The sequence below is a fragment of the Artemia sp. Qi Xiang Cuo genome, chromosome 13, assembly GCF_049724085.1.
Source record: "Artemia sp. Qi Xiang Cuo chromosome 13, ASM4972408v1, whole genome shotgun sequence".
NCBI lineage: Eukaryota > Metazoa > Arthropoda > Branchiopoda > Anostraca > Artemiidae > Artemia > Artemia sp. Qi Xiang Cuo.
This window is the reverse complement of record NC_142806.1, coordinates 27,222,890-27,235,819: the sequence shown is the minus strand read 5'-3', so window position 1 is coordinate 27,235,819 and position 12,930 is coordinate 27,222,890. Positions and strand designations below refer to the sequence as shown.

The window sequence follows — 12,930 nt, the reverse complement described above, 5'->3', positions numbered from 1 at the left end:
GTAAAAAACCGAATATAGTAACACATAACCAAGACGGTCCGTTTTTTTTTGGGGGGGGGGGGTATAATGAACTTACCTTAAAAGGCGTGCAGGTCGTATACATTATGAATTAGAAATCTGATTAACACGACTGTCAGAACCATTCAGAGTCAGAAACCTGTCTCCCATCGCATATACCAGTAGTCATATTATGCAATCACTCATAGAATCATAGGTGACTGCACCCTGGTAAGGTGTGACTGTCCTTGGTAAGTCAATGTACCGGTTAAACTGCACTGTATATTCATGTCCCCGTCCTTGTCCCCGGCGCATTGCGCACGCTATCACTACTCCAGTGTTTAGTTAATCACAGTCATCCATGTGTTACAAACCTATTTTTTACTTGTATTCTGTACTTTTATAAATAAATGAAAAAAAACATGTATATGATATGAGGAATGCCATTCTGGAACGTAACTATCACAATAGTACCTGTTTTGTACTTCGGAGCTTTTCCACTTATGAAGTGGTACCAAAAGTATTGTTTTCAGTGCTATATCGCACTTACTAATGGTAGAATTGTAGAATTGATAAAAAAAAAAAAAGCACGTTTATATGAGCAAAAGCTTTCAAATGAGCCATGAAATGCAAATCTTATAAGTTCAGCTAGCCCAATAGCCTCGGCTTTTCTGCTTGAGACACGACACAAAAAGTGCCGTTTCTAGTGCCATTTGGAAATTTTAGATGGTGGAATTTAGGCCTATAGAAAGAAAGTAGATATGAACAATATAGTTTATATGAGCTATAAAAAATCTATCTACGATGTTCTGGTAGCCTGCTAGCGCCACCACTTGAACAATGGCAGAAAGTGTCCTTCTAGTGACATGTGGCACTTGCAGATGGCGGACACTGTAATTTCCTTGTATAAGATTTTCGACAATTCTGATTCCAATCTTCCACTTTCCATTTTGATCTGACGCCATTTTTGAGGGGTTGCTGGCTTTTTTTTTACGAAATCACCACAAATTTCTTTTTGCAATAAACTTTTACTTTTAAGGCGAACTGAAATAATAGTTAATAATGATATTATTATATAATATATAATAAAATTTATTTATAACCCACTGCACAAACAATGTGAAAAATAGTGGAGTAAAGAGAAAAAGAAAAGAAAAATAAACACACACAGCACTTAAAGTAAGATAAACAAATAAAAAGAAATTTATGTAAGAGAATTTTACATGAAATTTATGTAAGAAATTTATATGTAAATCACGAAGTTTTTCATTTATATCAGGTGTGTTATACTTTTTGATAATACGACGATTACGAAATTACAACGGAAGATACAACAAAAATTTGCAATACTGATAATAGCCTTATCTTAATTTGGATAGGTCATTCTTCCTAAGCAAAATGTAAAAACCTGAAATAGCATGGTCAGAGAAAACAGAATACAGCGACACTAAAGCTTTGCGATTGTATTTCGACCGATTTGCAACAATCTTGGAATAGCCACATTCCAAACGGCCATTTAAACAAGAAAGGCTGTTAGGGAACATTCCTTAGGTGTATTTTAGGTGTATATTAGGTGTATAATATTATTAGGTGTATTCCTTAGGTGTTAGGTGAAATTAAAATTACTAATATCATTTTAGCTCCAAATAAGGATAATTTTGATTTATCTATTTTATTTTTATTTGTATTGTATTTTTTTTGCAAAATAGATGTCCAAAATCTCCAATTCCAATTGCTGTCCACACTGTCCAATTGCTCAGGTATTACACGAGATGCAAGATTACCAAAGGGATAAACTAGACAGTTATTTAAACTGGTTAACCTCTAGAAGAATGGGCCCTACCGTTTTTAAGCCCAGGAAAATAAAAATCATGTCACTAAAAGCTATAAGTGATGCTTAAAAAGAAATACTCAAATGGCCTTGTTGAGCAAGACCAGTTTAGACAAATCTAAAACACCAACTTTACCCTTTATTTCCTAGGGAATACCTTATTTCACCTTCTTTTACCAATTTTACCTTATTTTACCAATTTTACTTACCGAGTTTTTATTTTACGGTAATTTTAAGGATTATCCTTATGTATATGACATTACAGTACACTATTACTAGCAAACAAACTTCTTATCAGTTTCAGAGTCCTGCTTACCACAGGAATGTCAAGTTGTTTTGCTTTCATTTGCAAAGAACTGAGTGTTTGGTAATTTCTTTTGAATGCTTAGAGTGGGTTCACTGATTTTCAATATGTTCGTTTTATAATAGTATATATTCCTTGAATTTTAGATGATTTTGAAGCTTAGAAAACAACAACATGGTTTTTGTTGCCGATAGCTGATACACTACATTATATGACATATAACTATGTATTTTATATCATTAGAATCTACCCAAAAAACTCCCCAAAATATATATTTCTTCTTCTTTTTTTCAGTGCACGCGGTAACTTCTACCTACAAACAAACGAGGGATCTCCATTTGCTCAGGGATAAGGCAGGTTAAATATCTCTATTACTGTCTATTAAACAAAAACCCGAGTTATATTTATTGAGATTATCGAACGATATTAAAATTTAGAATGGACAGAAATTATTCTGTTTCTGTGGGGGCCAAACCCCTTCATCAATTTCTGCTGCTTATGCTAAAGTCTTAGAGTTTTTAGAAACACTTTTCCCTCAAAATTGAGGACGCTCGTGTTTCAGTCTTTCTTAAAGAAACGTAACGAAAACAAAACTTTAGGGTAGATAGCGAGGGTTGAGGAAGGAGTAGTCCCCCTCAAACATATGATAGTTTCTATTTGTCTTAAGTCTTAATGTGGCTCCTTACTTTCAGTGGAAAAACTTGTTTTTTATTTAATTTCTGAACGTTTTTCGAATCATGCCCGGAACTCCCTCTTCCACTCCTTCCGTGTAAAATTTCCCCTGAAGATGTCCCCAAAAAGTTTTGTCCCTACACAAAACCCCTTTCGGAAACAATTCACCCTCCCCCTCCACCAAAAAAAAAACAAACAATTCTTACATTTCTGAAAACTAAATACTATATGTGAACAATGGGCAAGTTGCGTAATAGCCCTTTTTCCAGGGACTATTTGGAGTCTTGTCACCCCCAAAATTAAACATATTGTGAATTTCAAGTAAATTGAATCGAACGGTCATCTGAAAAAAACAGGAGATCTTTGGGAGAAAAGGTGCGTGGGGTGGGGCTAGTTGCCCTCTAATCTTTTTGGTTACTTATAAAGGGCACTTTTGATCTCAGTTTGAATGAGACCTCTTTCGAATTTATAGGATCATTGGTTTGACACAATCTGCCCTAGGAAAAAATTAAACACGCATCCGTAATCTTGCTTGTGGCAAGAATAGAAAAGTCCCCATTTTGTATATTAATTAAAAAAAACTTTTTCCACAAAATAAGTTTTTCAAAGAAAAGTAGAGAACTCTATTAAACAAAAAATGAGCAAAACTAAAATCAAATAATCTACCAAGCGTGACACTACCACAAATCAGCAATGAATAATAAATGAAACCCAAAACGAACAGAAACTACAATAATTAACCGAGTCAAACCCAAAACAAGCAGAAATTTACATAATTTGGGCGCAAAACCCCTATGCCTTCCCAAGGCCAGAACAAAATTTGCACTTTACTGAAAAAATATAAATGTTTTTAGTTTTATAACTTTAATAAATCAAATAATATTAAAATTTTGATTACTAAATATAAGTATATGTATATTAAACTTACAAAGCACTTTCATTTGTATTTTTTCAGTAAAGTGCAAATTTTGTCCTGGCCTTGGGAAGGAATAGGGGTTTTGCGCCCAACTTACGTTAATTTCTGCTCGTTTTGAGTTTAACTTGGTTAATTATTGTAATTTCTGTTCGTTTTGGGTTTCATTTATTTATCAATGCTGATTTGAGGTAGTTTCACGCTTGGTAGATTATTTTATTTTATTTTTGCTCATTTTTTGTTTAATGGAGTTCTTTACTTTTCTTTGAAAAACTTATTTTGTGGAAAAAGTTTTTTTAATTAATTTCTTTTCGTTTTATATTGACATATTCTTTTCAGGGAAAAAGAAAATAATACTTTAAATATTTTAGTTTTTAAGACTTTATAGTTTGGCCTGCTATTTGTATGCCGGAGAAAAAGTTTCAGCAATTTTTAAGAGCATATACCCTTTTATAAATCTGGACACAAATAGTACTGTTTCATTTAGTTTCATAACTCCTCTAGTTGACCTGTAATGGAAAACTTGATACCACAAAAAAAATCTGTTTACTTTCTTTGGTTGCTTGGATACATTGACACTATTTGGATTTGGTTAAATTTTAATAGCAGAAGTAGCCCCGAACGTTTGAACATAATACCCTCAGTCGTTCTTGGGATACTGCTGAGATATCTTATTGAGAATTAGTATTATCACAGTGGATTTTAATTTAACCTTAAGTCAACATTTAGTTTTTAAACATATAAAAATTTTATTTAAAAAGGAATAAAGTCTGTTCTATAAATCATATACAACAACTTTCTATATAACCTTTATGTGCTCCCAGGGCTTAACTTAAAGACCTTTTCGCGAGGATTCTGAGGGGTCGTCATCCTTAAAGACCTAATTTCCAAAAACTTTTACCTACTTTGAATAAAATGGCTATCTAAAAATTTTGATTGGATGTGTTTTGGGAAAAGATGGGGGAGAGAGAGGGGTTAGTTGCCCTCAAATTACTTTTGACTATTAAAAAGGGTATTAGTCCTTTGAATTTCAAATCGAATGAGCCCTTTTTCAAGTTTCTACGACAAAGATTCCAATAAAAACCTTATATGCCCCCAGGGCATAACTTATAATCCTTGCCCTGAGGGTTCTGGGTGAATGTCCTCCTTAAAAATATGTTTTCTATCTTGAAATCAACTACCCTGAACAAAATGGCTGTCTCAAAATTTTTATTGGATGTGTTTGGGGGAATGATGGGTGTGGGGGGGGGAATAGATGCCCTCCAATCATTTTTGACTATTAAAAAGGCCACTAGCCCTTTGAATTTCCAGTCGAATGAGCTTTTATTGAAGTTTCTACGACAACGCCTTCTTTAAAAACCTTATATACCCCCACGGCATAACTTAAAACCCTTGCCCTGAGGGATGTGGGGGAGTGTCCTTCTCAAAAACATATGTTCTATCTGGAAATCAACTACGCTGAACAAAATGGCTATCTCAAAATTTTGATTGGATGTGTTTGGGGGAATGAAGGGCGTGAGGGGGGGGGCTAATTGCACTCAAATCACTTTTGACTATTAAAAAGGGTACTAGCCCTTTGACGTTCAAATCGAATGAGCCTGTTTTGAAGTTTCTACGAAAACGCCTTCTATAAAAACCTTATATGCCCCCAGGGCATAACTTAAAACCCTTGCCCTAATGGTTGTGGGGGAGTGTCCACCTCAAAAACATATTTTCTATCTGGAAATCTACTACGCTGAATAAAGTGGCTGTCTGAAAATTTTTATTGGATGTGTTTGGTGGAATTATGGGCGTGGGGGGGGGGCTAGTTGCCCTCCAGTCACTTTTGACTATTAAAAATGGTACTAGCGCTTTGAATTTCCAAACAAATGAGTCTGTTTTGAAGTTTCTACAACATCGCCTTCTATAAAAACCTCATATGCCCCAAGGGCATAACACACTACCCTTGTCCTGAGGGTTGTGGTGGAGTGTCCTCCTCAAAAACATATTTTCTATCTGGAAATCAACTATGCTGAATGAAATGGCTATCTCGAAATTTTGATTGGATGTGTTTGAGGGAATGATGGGTGTGGGGGGGGGGGCTAGTTGCCCTCCAATCACTTTCAACTATTAGAAAAGGGTACTAGCTCTTTGAATTTCAAATCGAATGAACCTTTCTTGAAGTTTCTACGACAACGCCTTCTATAAAAACCTTATATACCCCCAGGTATTAACTTAAAACCCTTGCCCCGAGGGTTGTAGGGAAGTGTCCTCCGCAAAAAAATAGTCGCTCCCGTAGAAAAAGAATGTGCTAAAGAAACGTCAGTGAAAAGCCTCGGATCAAATCCCAATATGATGACGACCCATGCATGCGCCTAGACCAGATTTCTGAACGCGAATAAACCAGTACGAATCGGATTTTGGAACGTAAGGACCATGTCGGCTCTTTCAAAAACTGAACAAGTTCTACAAGAGTACGAAAACTTTCGGCTAGATATCCTCGCAGTGGCCGAAGCACGATGGAAAGGCTGTGGAGAAAAGAAGCTCAAAACAGTAAACAGCAACATGACTTATACAGTTCTGTACAGCGGAAAAACGGACAGACATGCAGCCGGAGTCGCAGCTATATTGAACCCAAATGCAGCAAAGTCTCTCTGCTCGTGGAAACCGATTAACGAGAGAATTCTGTATACACGATTTGCATCTAAACATGCAAAGCTGTCGCTAGTCATATGTAATGCACCAACAAATGATGCCGATGAAATCTTGAAAGACGATTTTTATGAAACCCTCCAGTCCGTCCTAGACTCCATCCCTCTCCATGACGTCACTTGCCTGGCAGGCGACCTAAATGCAAAAATTAGTCAGGACAGATCATATTTCCCCGAGGTGTTGGGACATCACGGGCTTGGAACTATCAGCGAAAATGGTGCAAGGCTAGTCAGCTTTGCCATGTCGAATGACATGTTGATAGGAGGCACATTATTCGAGCACAATGATATACATAAGTATACATGGACATCCCTAGACAAAACTGTCGAAAATCAGATTGACCACTTTCTAATCCGACGACGGAGGAGAACTAGTCTGAAAGACGTGAGGAGTTACAGAAGTGCGGACGTTGGGTCGGATCATGAACTTCTTGTAGCGACACTCAAGTTGAAACTCCGCTCCAACAGATCCCGACAACCAACAAAAATACCAAGCAATTTTGATGTGGAGAAGCTCAGAGACAAGAATGTTAGGAGACAATTTAACATCAAACTCTCGAACAAATTCGAGGCACTTGCTGATATACCACAAGATGTGGAAGAAGCTTGGACGTCTATACAACAGAACTATGCAGAAGCTGCTGAAAAAGTTCTTGGCTTTAAAAAGTCAATAAAGGAACAGTGGATATCCCAGAAGACATTGGACTTGATCGAAGACCGCAAGAAAATAAAACAGAGTATGCTCGGTAATTATCTCTCTGGTGATGTCATGAAAGTCAAAGCGTATAAAGAAGCGGACAGAGAAGTAAAGAAAAATGCTAGATCATACAAACGAAAGCACCTTAATATGAAAGTAAGAATGGCAGAAGAAGCAGCCCGACCTGGTGACACGAGAGCTGTGTACTGCCTAACTGAAGAAATCGTTGGGAAGACCAACGCACAAGATGGACCAGTAAAAGGGGAAAACGGAAGACTGCTAACCGATCCAGATGACCGAAAAAATACATGGGCCGATTACTTCGAAAACCTTCTCAATCGCCCGTCCCCTTCTGTTCCACCAGATATTCCGGACAGCCCATTTTTGGATCTTCTCATTAATGAAAACGAGCCAACGGCGGACGAGATCCTTTCAGCCTCGAAAAAGCTGAAGAATGGAAAATCTCCGGTAGTGACCGTATATCTGGAGAAATGGTCAAGTCATCGATCCGCAGGTCCCTTTCAGTGTGGCTAGTCTTCTTTTCCCTCCTCTGGCAAAAAGAAAAAGTCCCAAAGGACTGGAGAGCAGGAACCATTATTAAACTGAACTAATTAAAGCAGAGCTACAATTATTGGGGAAAACGCTGGGAAAGAAGGTGTTTTGGTATTTATGACCTCATGCACATATATATAAGGTGATGGATGAATCCGAACAGCCATAGCAAGATGCATGATAAAAAATGTCTGAAAGTAACAGGAAGAATCAAAAGAATTCCCAGAAGAATTAATTCCGGTAAATGTACGATTCTATTGAAATATAAATAGGAAAGAGGAATTAAGCTAAGATAAGACAAGATTTATTGCTGCAAAACGGCTATCACAACCCCAAAAGGGCCGAATTCGCACTTTAGCGTAAAATAAAACTAAAAAAAAAAAAAACAAAAACAAACAATCACGCAACAACAGAAAATTATAAAAGGGTCAATGTCAAATACGTAAAAATGTTAAGAACAAAAACAAATTAAACTCAAAAAATTAGATGGCCAATGTCAAGTCAGCAAAAATGCCAAAAAAACGAAAACTCGTAAAATTAACAAGGGGATAAGAAAATTAAAACAAAAACATAAGTTAATTAGTTCCTAAAAAACATAAATAAAAAACCTTCAAATTTGCAAAATGGACATTAAAATTAAGATTATTAGGTAAAAAGTGAGTGGGGGGAGGGGGGTAGGCTGCGGAGATTCACTGATTGAAAATGTAAACTATGTAAAGGATAAAAGTTCTTCTACATCTTTCAGTGCAAACTCTTATTGGGGCAAGAAGGGGGATTTTTGTTGAAACGGAACGTGGGAGGCGGGGTCGAAGGGGTGAATGTTGACCAGGGAAAAGGAGAGTTGTTCCAGGGTTATGAAGGGCATTGTTAGCAAAACGCAAGGTAATTTTTGCCCTCCTTTCTAAGGGTTACAAGATTAGCTCTCCTAAGAAGGGAAATATAAGGTACTTTACCCTCATTGAAGATAATTCTTAGGCACCTTTTTTGGAATACATCTCTTCTGTCTGACAATTCAATGGATATGCCAGAATGCCAAACGGGACAGGCACACTTGAGGGTTGGGTGTACAAATGTGAGGAAAATCCTCAAGCAATGCGATTTTGGGCATTTAAACTTTTTAAGGAGTTTAAGGAGGGGAAATGTGGCATTTGCACGTTTTAAGATGTCATAAATATGACAATCCCATTTTAAGTCGCTTGAGATGGTAACACCCAGTAATTTCAAAGTGGTAACAGACATTTTAGGGGGGGATTGGACAGGAGAAAGACGGAAGAGTTTCAAGGAAATTAATAGTAAGAACAGTTGACTTTATAGGGTTGACTTTCATATCATTAGTAAGAGCTTCGGTTGATATCGATTCCAAGATGTTCATTGGGTTACTTTTTAAATTTTGAAATATGTCTCTAAGACAGTTAGATCATCAACGAATTTCCATCTATCTGGGAAATCGACACCAAGGCTGTTTATCATTGTAAGGAATAAAATTGGACCTAAGATGGCTCCTTGGGGCACACCATTGTAAATTGGGAGGGGATCATAACATACATTCAGGTATTTCACGAATTGCTTCTATTAGAGACGAAAGACGCAATTATTCTAATTAAATAAAGGTCAACTTGAAGGTTATTAGATAGTTTTTCTAATAGTATATTGTGGTTGATTAAGTCACCAGTGATAACATTGAGTCAGGTATTGGGTTTTTCGAGTGTGTTACATATTGTGTCCATAAGGTGAACAGGAAAGTGGGTGGTAGATGTAGAGTGTAGGTTTCCGGATTGTCTTTGGTCAACATTTGGCATTATCTTTACTTTCAACCACCCAGCTAAAAAGCTTCCATATAACTTGGAAAAAACTGGAGTAAGAGTAATGGAACGGACACCATCAAAATCTTGCTTGTTGCCTTTCTTTTTTACGGGAGTAATAAAACCTAATTTCCAACAATTTGGGAATTTACCAGTAGAGGTAATATCATTAAATAGTAAGGACAAATGCTCTGAGAGATTGTCGGCAAAGGCTTTAATTAGTACAATTAGGATGTCTAGTGGACAAGTACTGCACTTTTTATTGTTCTTAATTTTCGCCTCCACATCCGAGGGCGAAATAACAGGAAAATTGAGAGAGCACAAACCATAAGGAGTGTCAAAAGAAAGGAGAAGAGGTTCTGTACTATGGAGGAAAGACATTTTTTCAGATCATTGGCTGTAACTGAAGGGTCTTCTTGGAAACGGAAATCTATATTATTATGTGTTTTCCCCCAAATTTTCTTACTCTTTTATACCATTGTTTTGGCTTTGTAGAAAACAAATCCTTGACTTTAGACTTGTAATATGAAGAAGCAGATTTACGTATTTCTTTTTTTATATGTTTACGCTGTGAGTTAGCTTCGGATGTTTTACCATTCTTAAGTAGATTCATAATTCTAATTAGTTTTTTGAGTTGGCTAGTAATGTATGATTTGTCATTAGAACTTGTTTTTACTTCTTTTTTTTTCAGGGAAGGAATCCATGTATTTTGTTTTAGTCAGATTTTGGAAGTCAGAGACTTTAAAATTAATGTCATTTTTCCCCTTGTTGGTAATTTTACTATCTGTTTTAAGTTTCGGGAACTACAAAGGGAATTTAACTTTAGATCATTAGCATGACCTACTAAGAAAATACCTGCGTTCGGGAATTTGCAGAGGACAAAGTCGGCACTACTATGCAGTTGCTGGTAAAATCGCTATCTTTGTGCATCGTTTTGATTTGGCGAATAATAGAAGTAACAAAACACAATCAAATCAAAGGGGTGTGGTAACATTTTGGGTCTTACACTTACCCAAATGATTCCATCGCAATCTGAAAGGTTGGGAGCATGAATTAATCTAGGAAAGGGATAATTATTTACAAATAATAGTATTCCACCTCCCTTTTTACCTAGGGGGTGATCATGAGGACGAATTCTTATGAATTGGGAGTGGTTATTAATGAACTATAAGTCAGGGTTCTGTGCTTGGACCTCAGTCACGGCAATTACATCAGTTTTGTGTACTTGACAGAGGGCCTCTAGCTCAATCAATTTGTCAAAATTCAGGCTTTCTGTGTTCGTAACAAGGAGGTTTGGGAAAGTAAAACGGTTACTAAAGCGGGCAATTTTTTGTTCGTTAATTGTGGGAGCCAGTGCGGAGTGGAAGGAACGTGGATCTGAGGCAGGAGAGACATCTTTTTCGGGATGAAGGCTGTAATTTGTTTGAGAAGCAGGATTAAAAGACGGGACTGACCGGGCTTGAGAGAAAAGGAGGACAGCGGACAAATTATGGGGATATTATTAAGTTGGAATGGAACTACGGTGGAATGAAGATAATCTGTTAAACGGCTGTTACCTGATAGGGGAATGGTGATTCACGTCTGTCAAGGAGTCGTTGGTTTGTGGGAGAGTGGAGAGGATATAGGGCCAAATTCCGTAAGCGGAGAGGGAATAAGGCTTCTCAGTGAGGGGAGGAAGTAGCAGAGGCATGTTTTTTGCCAAGGTAAGAGAAGAAGGGATCGGCACTGACGATTCTAAGAGGCTGGGTATAATATTGGAACGAGGGTATTTCTTGTTGAAGTGTTTGGGACGGGAGCTGATTAAAAGAGGAGGAGGAGTAGGTAATCGGTAAGGGTTTGTTAATTGTTGAGCTGTGTTTAACCAACGTAGGTGGGAGATCTTTGCTTGGGTGCGGTGTACTACAAAAGGACGGCTGAAGGGGAGGAGTGATTCTAACAATTTATATCTTTTACAGATTGGTGCAATTTTATTCCTGGGGGTAGATAAAAAGAAGGAGGAACCTTAACGTGAGCTTTAGTGCAACCAAAACAACGACCACTGGAAAAAGCGGTACAGATATTAGCATGCTTAAAATTGCACTCAAGCATACTACATTTACCTAATAGGTAAATGTACTCCAGCTAGAAACTCCGGTCAGAGTTTCTTAATTCAGTTGAGTTTGCTGATTTGCCACCTCATGACCTAAAAATAAAAAATGACACAATAGTTTTACTAATCTTAATTCGAGAATAACATATGTACAAGCTAGTCGCATACCGAGTGCCGGGGCCCGGGTGAAGCTCAAGCTCTTGGCACTCTCCCGAACTGCCAATGAATTTTAAGCATTCTTATTTTTTTTTCTTTATCTTCTAGTCATAAGAAGAACTTTTTTTTCACTGGATTGTCAATGAAATGCATTTTAACAGCCATAGGAAGATTCAATTATTTACTGAAGTTCAATGAAGTTGGAACTTAATAGTTGTCAATAAACGCATGTAACTTGAAATAGAATAAAAATTTGCGCGGAAGATTCATAGTCCATCTTTTTCAATTCTCACGCAGTAGCTAGCATTCTTACAATCACTTTTCAATACTAGGTGGCAGTACTGAGGCATTCATACTTTAATATATCGGAGCTTAGTGTCGATACTTTTAAACAGCATTAATAATTATGATTCCTGGTTATATACAATGTGTAACCAATTTTTAGATTTCTATTGCGAAAACTAAGCAATTCAAGATGTACTTTCACTGTAATTTTTATTTTATTTTTCAGTGATGTAAATATAAAAGAAAATGTTTGTAATATAAATTTAGAAAAGCGTAACTGACACAATATTCTCTAGACTTTTACGGTATTAAAATAAACTACGACCAGGACTATTCTTACTACTGATACTAATACTACTATTACTGTTGCTGCTACTCTGAATAATCCGTAGTCCAAATAATAGTCCAAAATAATCCGTATATTATATTTTAGTTTAATCCACCTATATATTTCGTATTGTAATCTAATATAGCTGGAAAAATTCTGCTCAGTCCTTCGTTCGGTCCGAATTTTTCAATATATTGTTATTAGAATACTTGCTAATTTATTCCCTTCTGAATCGTGTCGTGAGGATTGTGATATGTTGAAAATACTCCCAGTGGCAGCTCGATGTGATTTTCATCCTTTTTTTTGTAAGTGTGTTCACATAAGTTAAAGAGGTTCATTCCACTGGCACAAGGTCAATGAATAAAATTTACGTTAATAATTGGATTACTTTTAGGTCATGGTTTTCTTTTGTTTTTTGAGGGGCTAAGCTATGGAATTCGTTAAGTGAGAATATTAAAGTAGTGACTTAAAAGAATTTGAAAAACTGTGGACAAATGGAGTGTTTTCTAAGCATGATTTTAGCAATTAATTTAATAGGTTGCATAGTTGATAGATTAAAATGGTATTAGATCATTAAATTTAATGTTTTGTTTTGATTGATGTGTGGTAAGGAA

At 36.6% G+C, this 12,930-nt stretch overlaps 2 protein-coding genes across 2 annotated transcripts in view; both read left to right on the top strand.

The window, feature by feature from the left end:
• LOC148945135 (pancreatic triacylglycerol lipase-like) overlaps positions 1 to 11,934 on the top strand; it is a 117,872-nt gene extending 105,938 nt beyond the window's left edge. The window contains exons 7-8 of the mRNA XM_089098848.1: positions 2,427 to 2,485; positions 11,812 to 11,934. Of these exons, the coding sequence (XP_088954974.1) occupies positions 2,427 to 2,484 (58 nt within the window). The 3' untranslated portion in view covers position 2,485; positions 11,812 to 11,934. The remainder of the gene's footprint in view (positions 1 to 2,426; positions 2,486 to 11,811) is intronic.
• On the top strand, positions 6,133 to 7,638 carry LOC148945136 (protein CFDP2-like). The gene has a single exon (XM_089098948.1). It carries the CDS (start codon positions 6,133 to 6,135, stop codon positions 7,636 to 7,638), a length of 1,506 nt encoding a protein of 501 aa, XP_088955074.1.
• Positions 11,935 to 12,930: the final 996 nt, after the last annotated feature.

Coding starts and splice junctions, on each gene's coding strand:
- LOC148945136 (XM_089098948.1), top strand. CDS start 6,133: ATGTCGGCTCTTTCAAAAACTGAACAAGTTCTACAAGAGTACGAAAAC.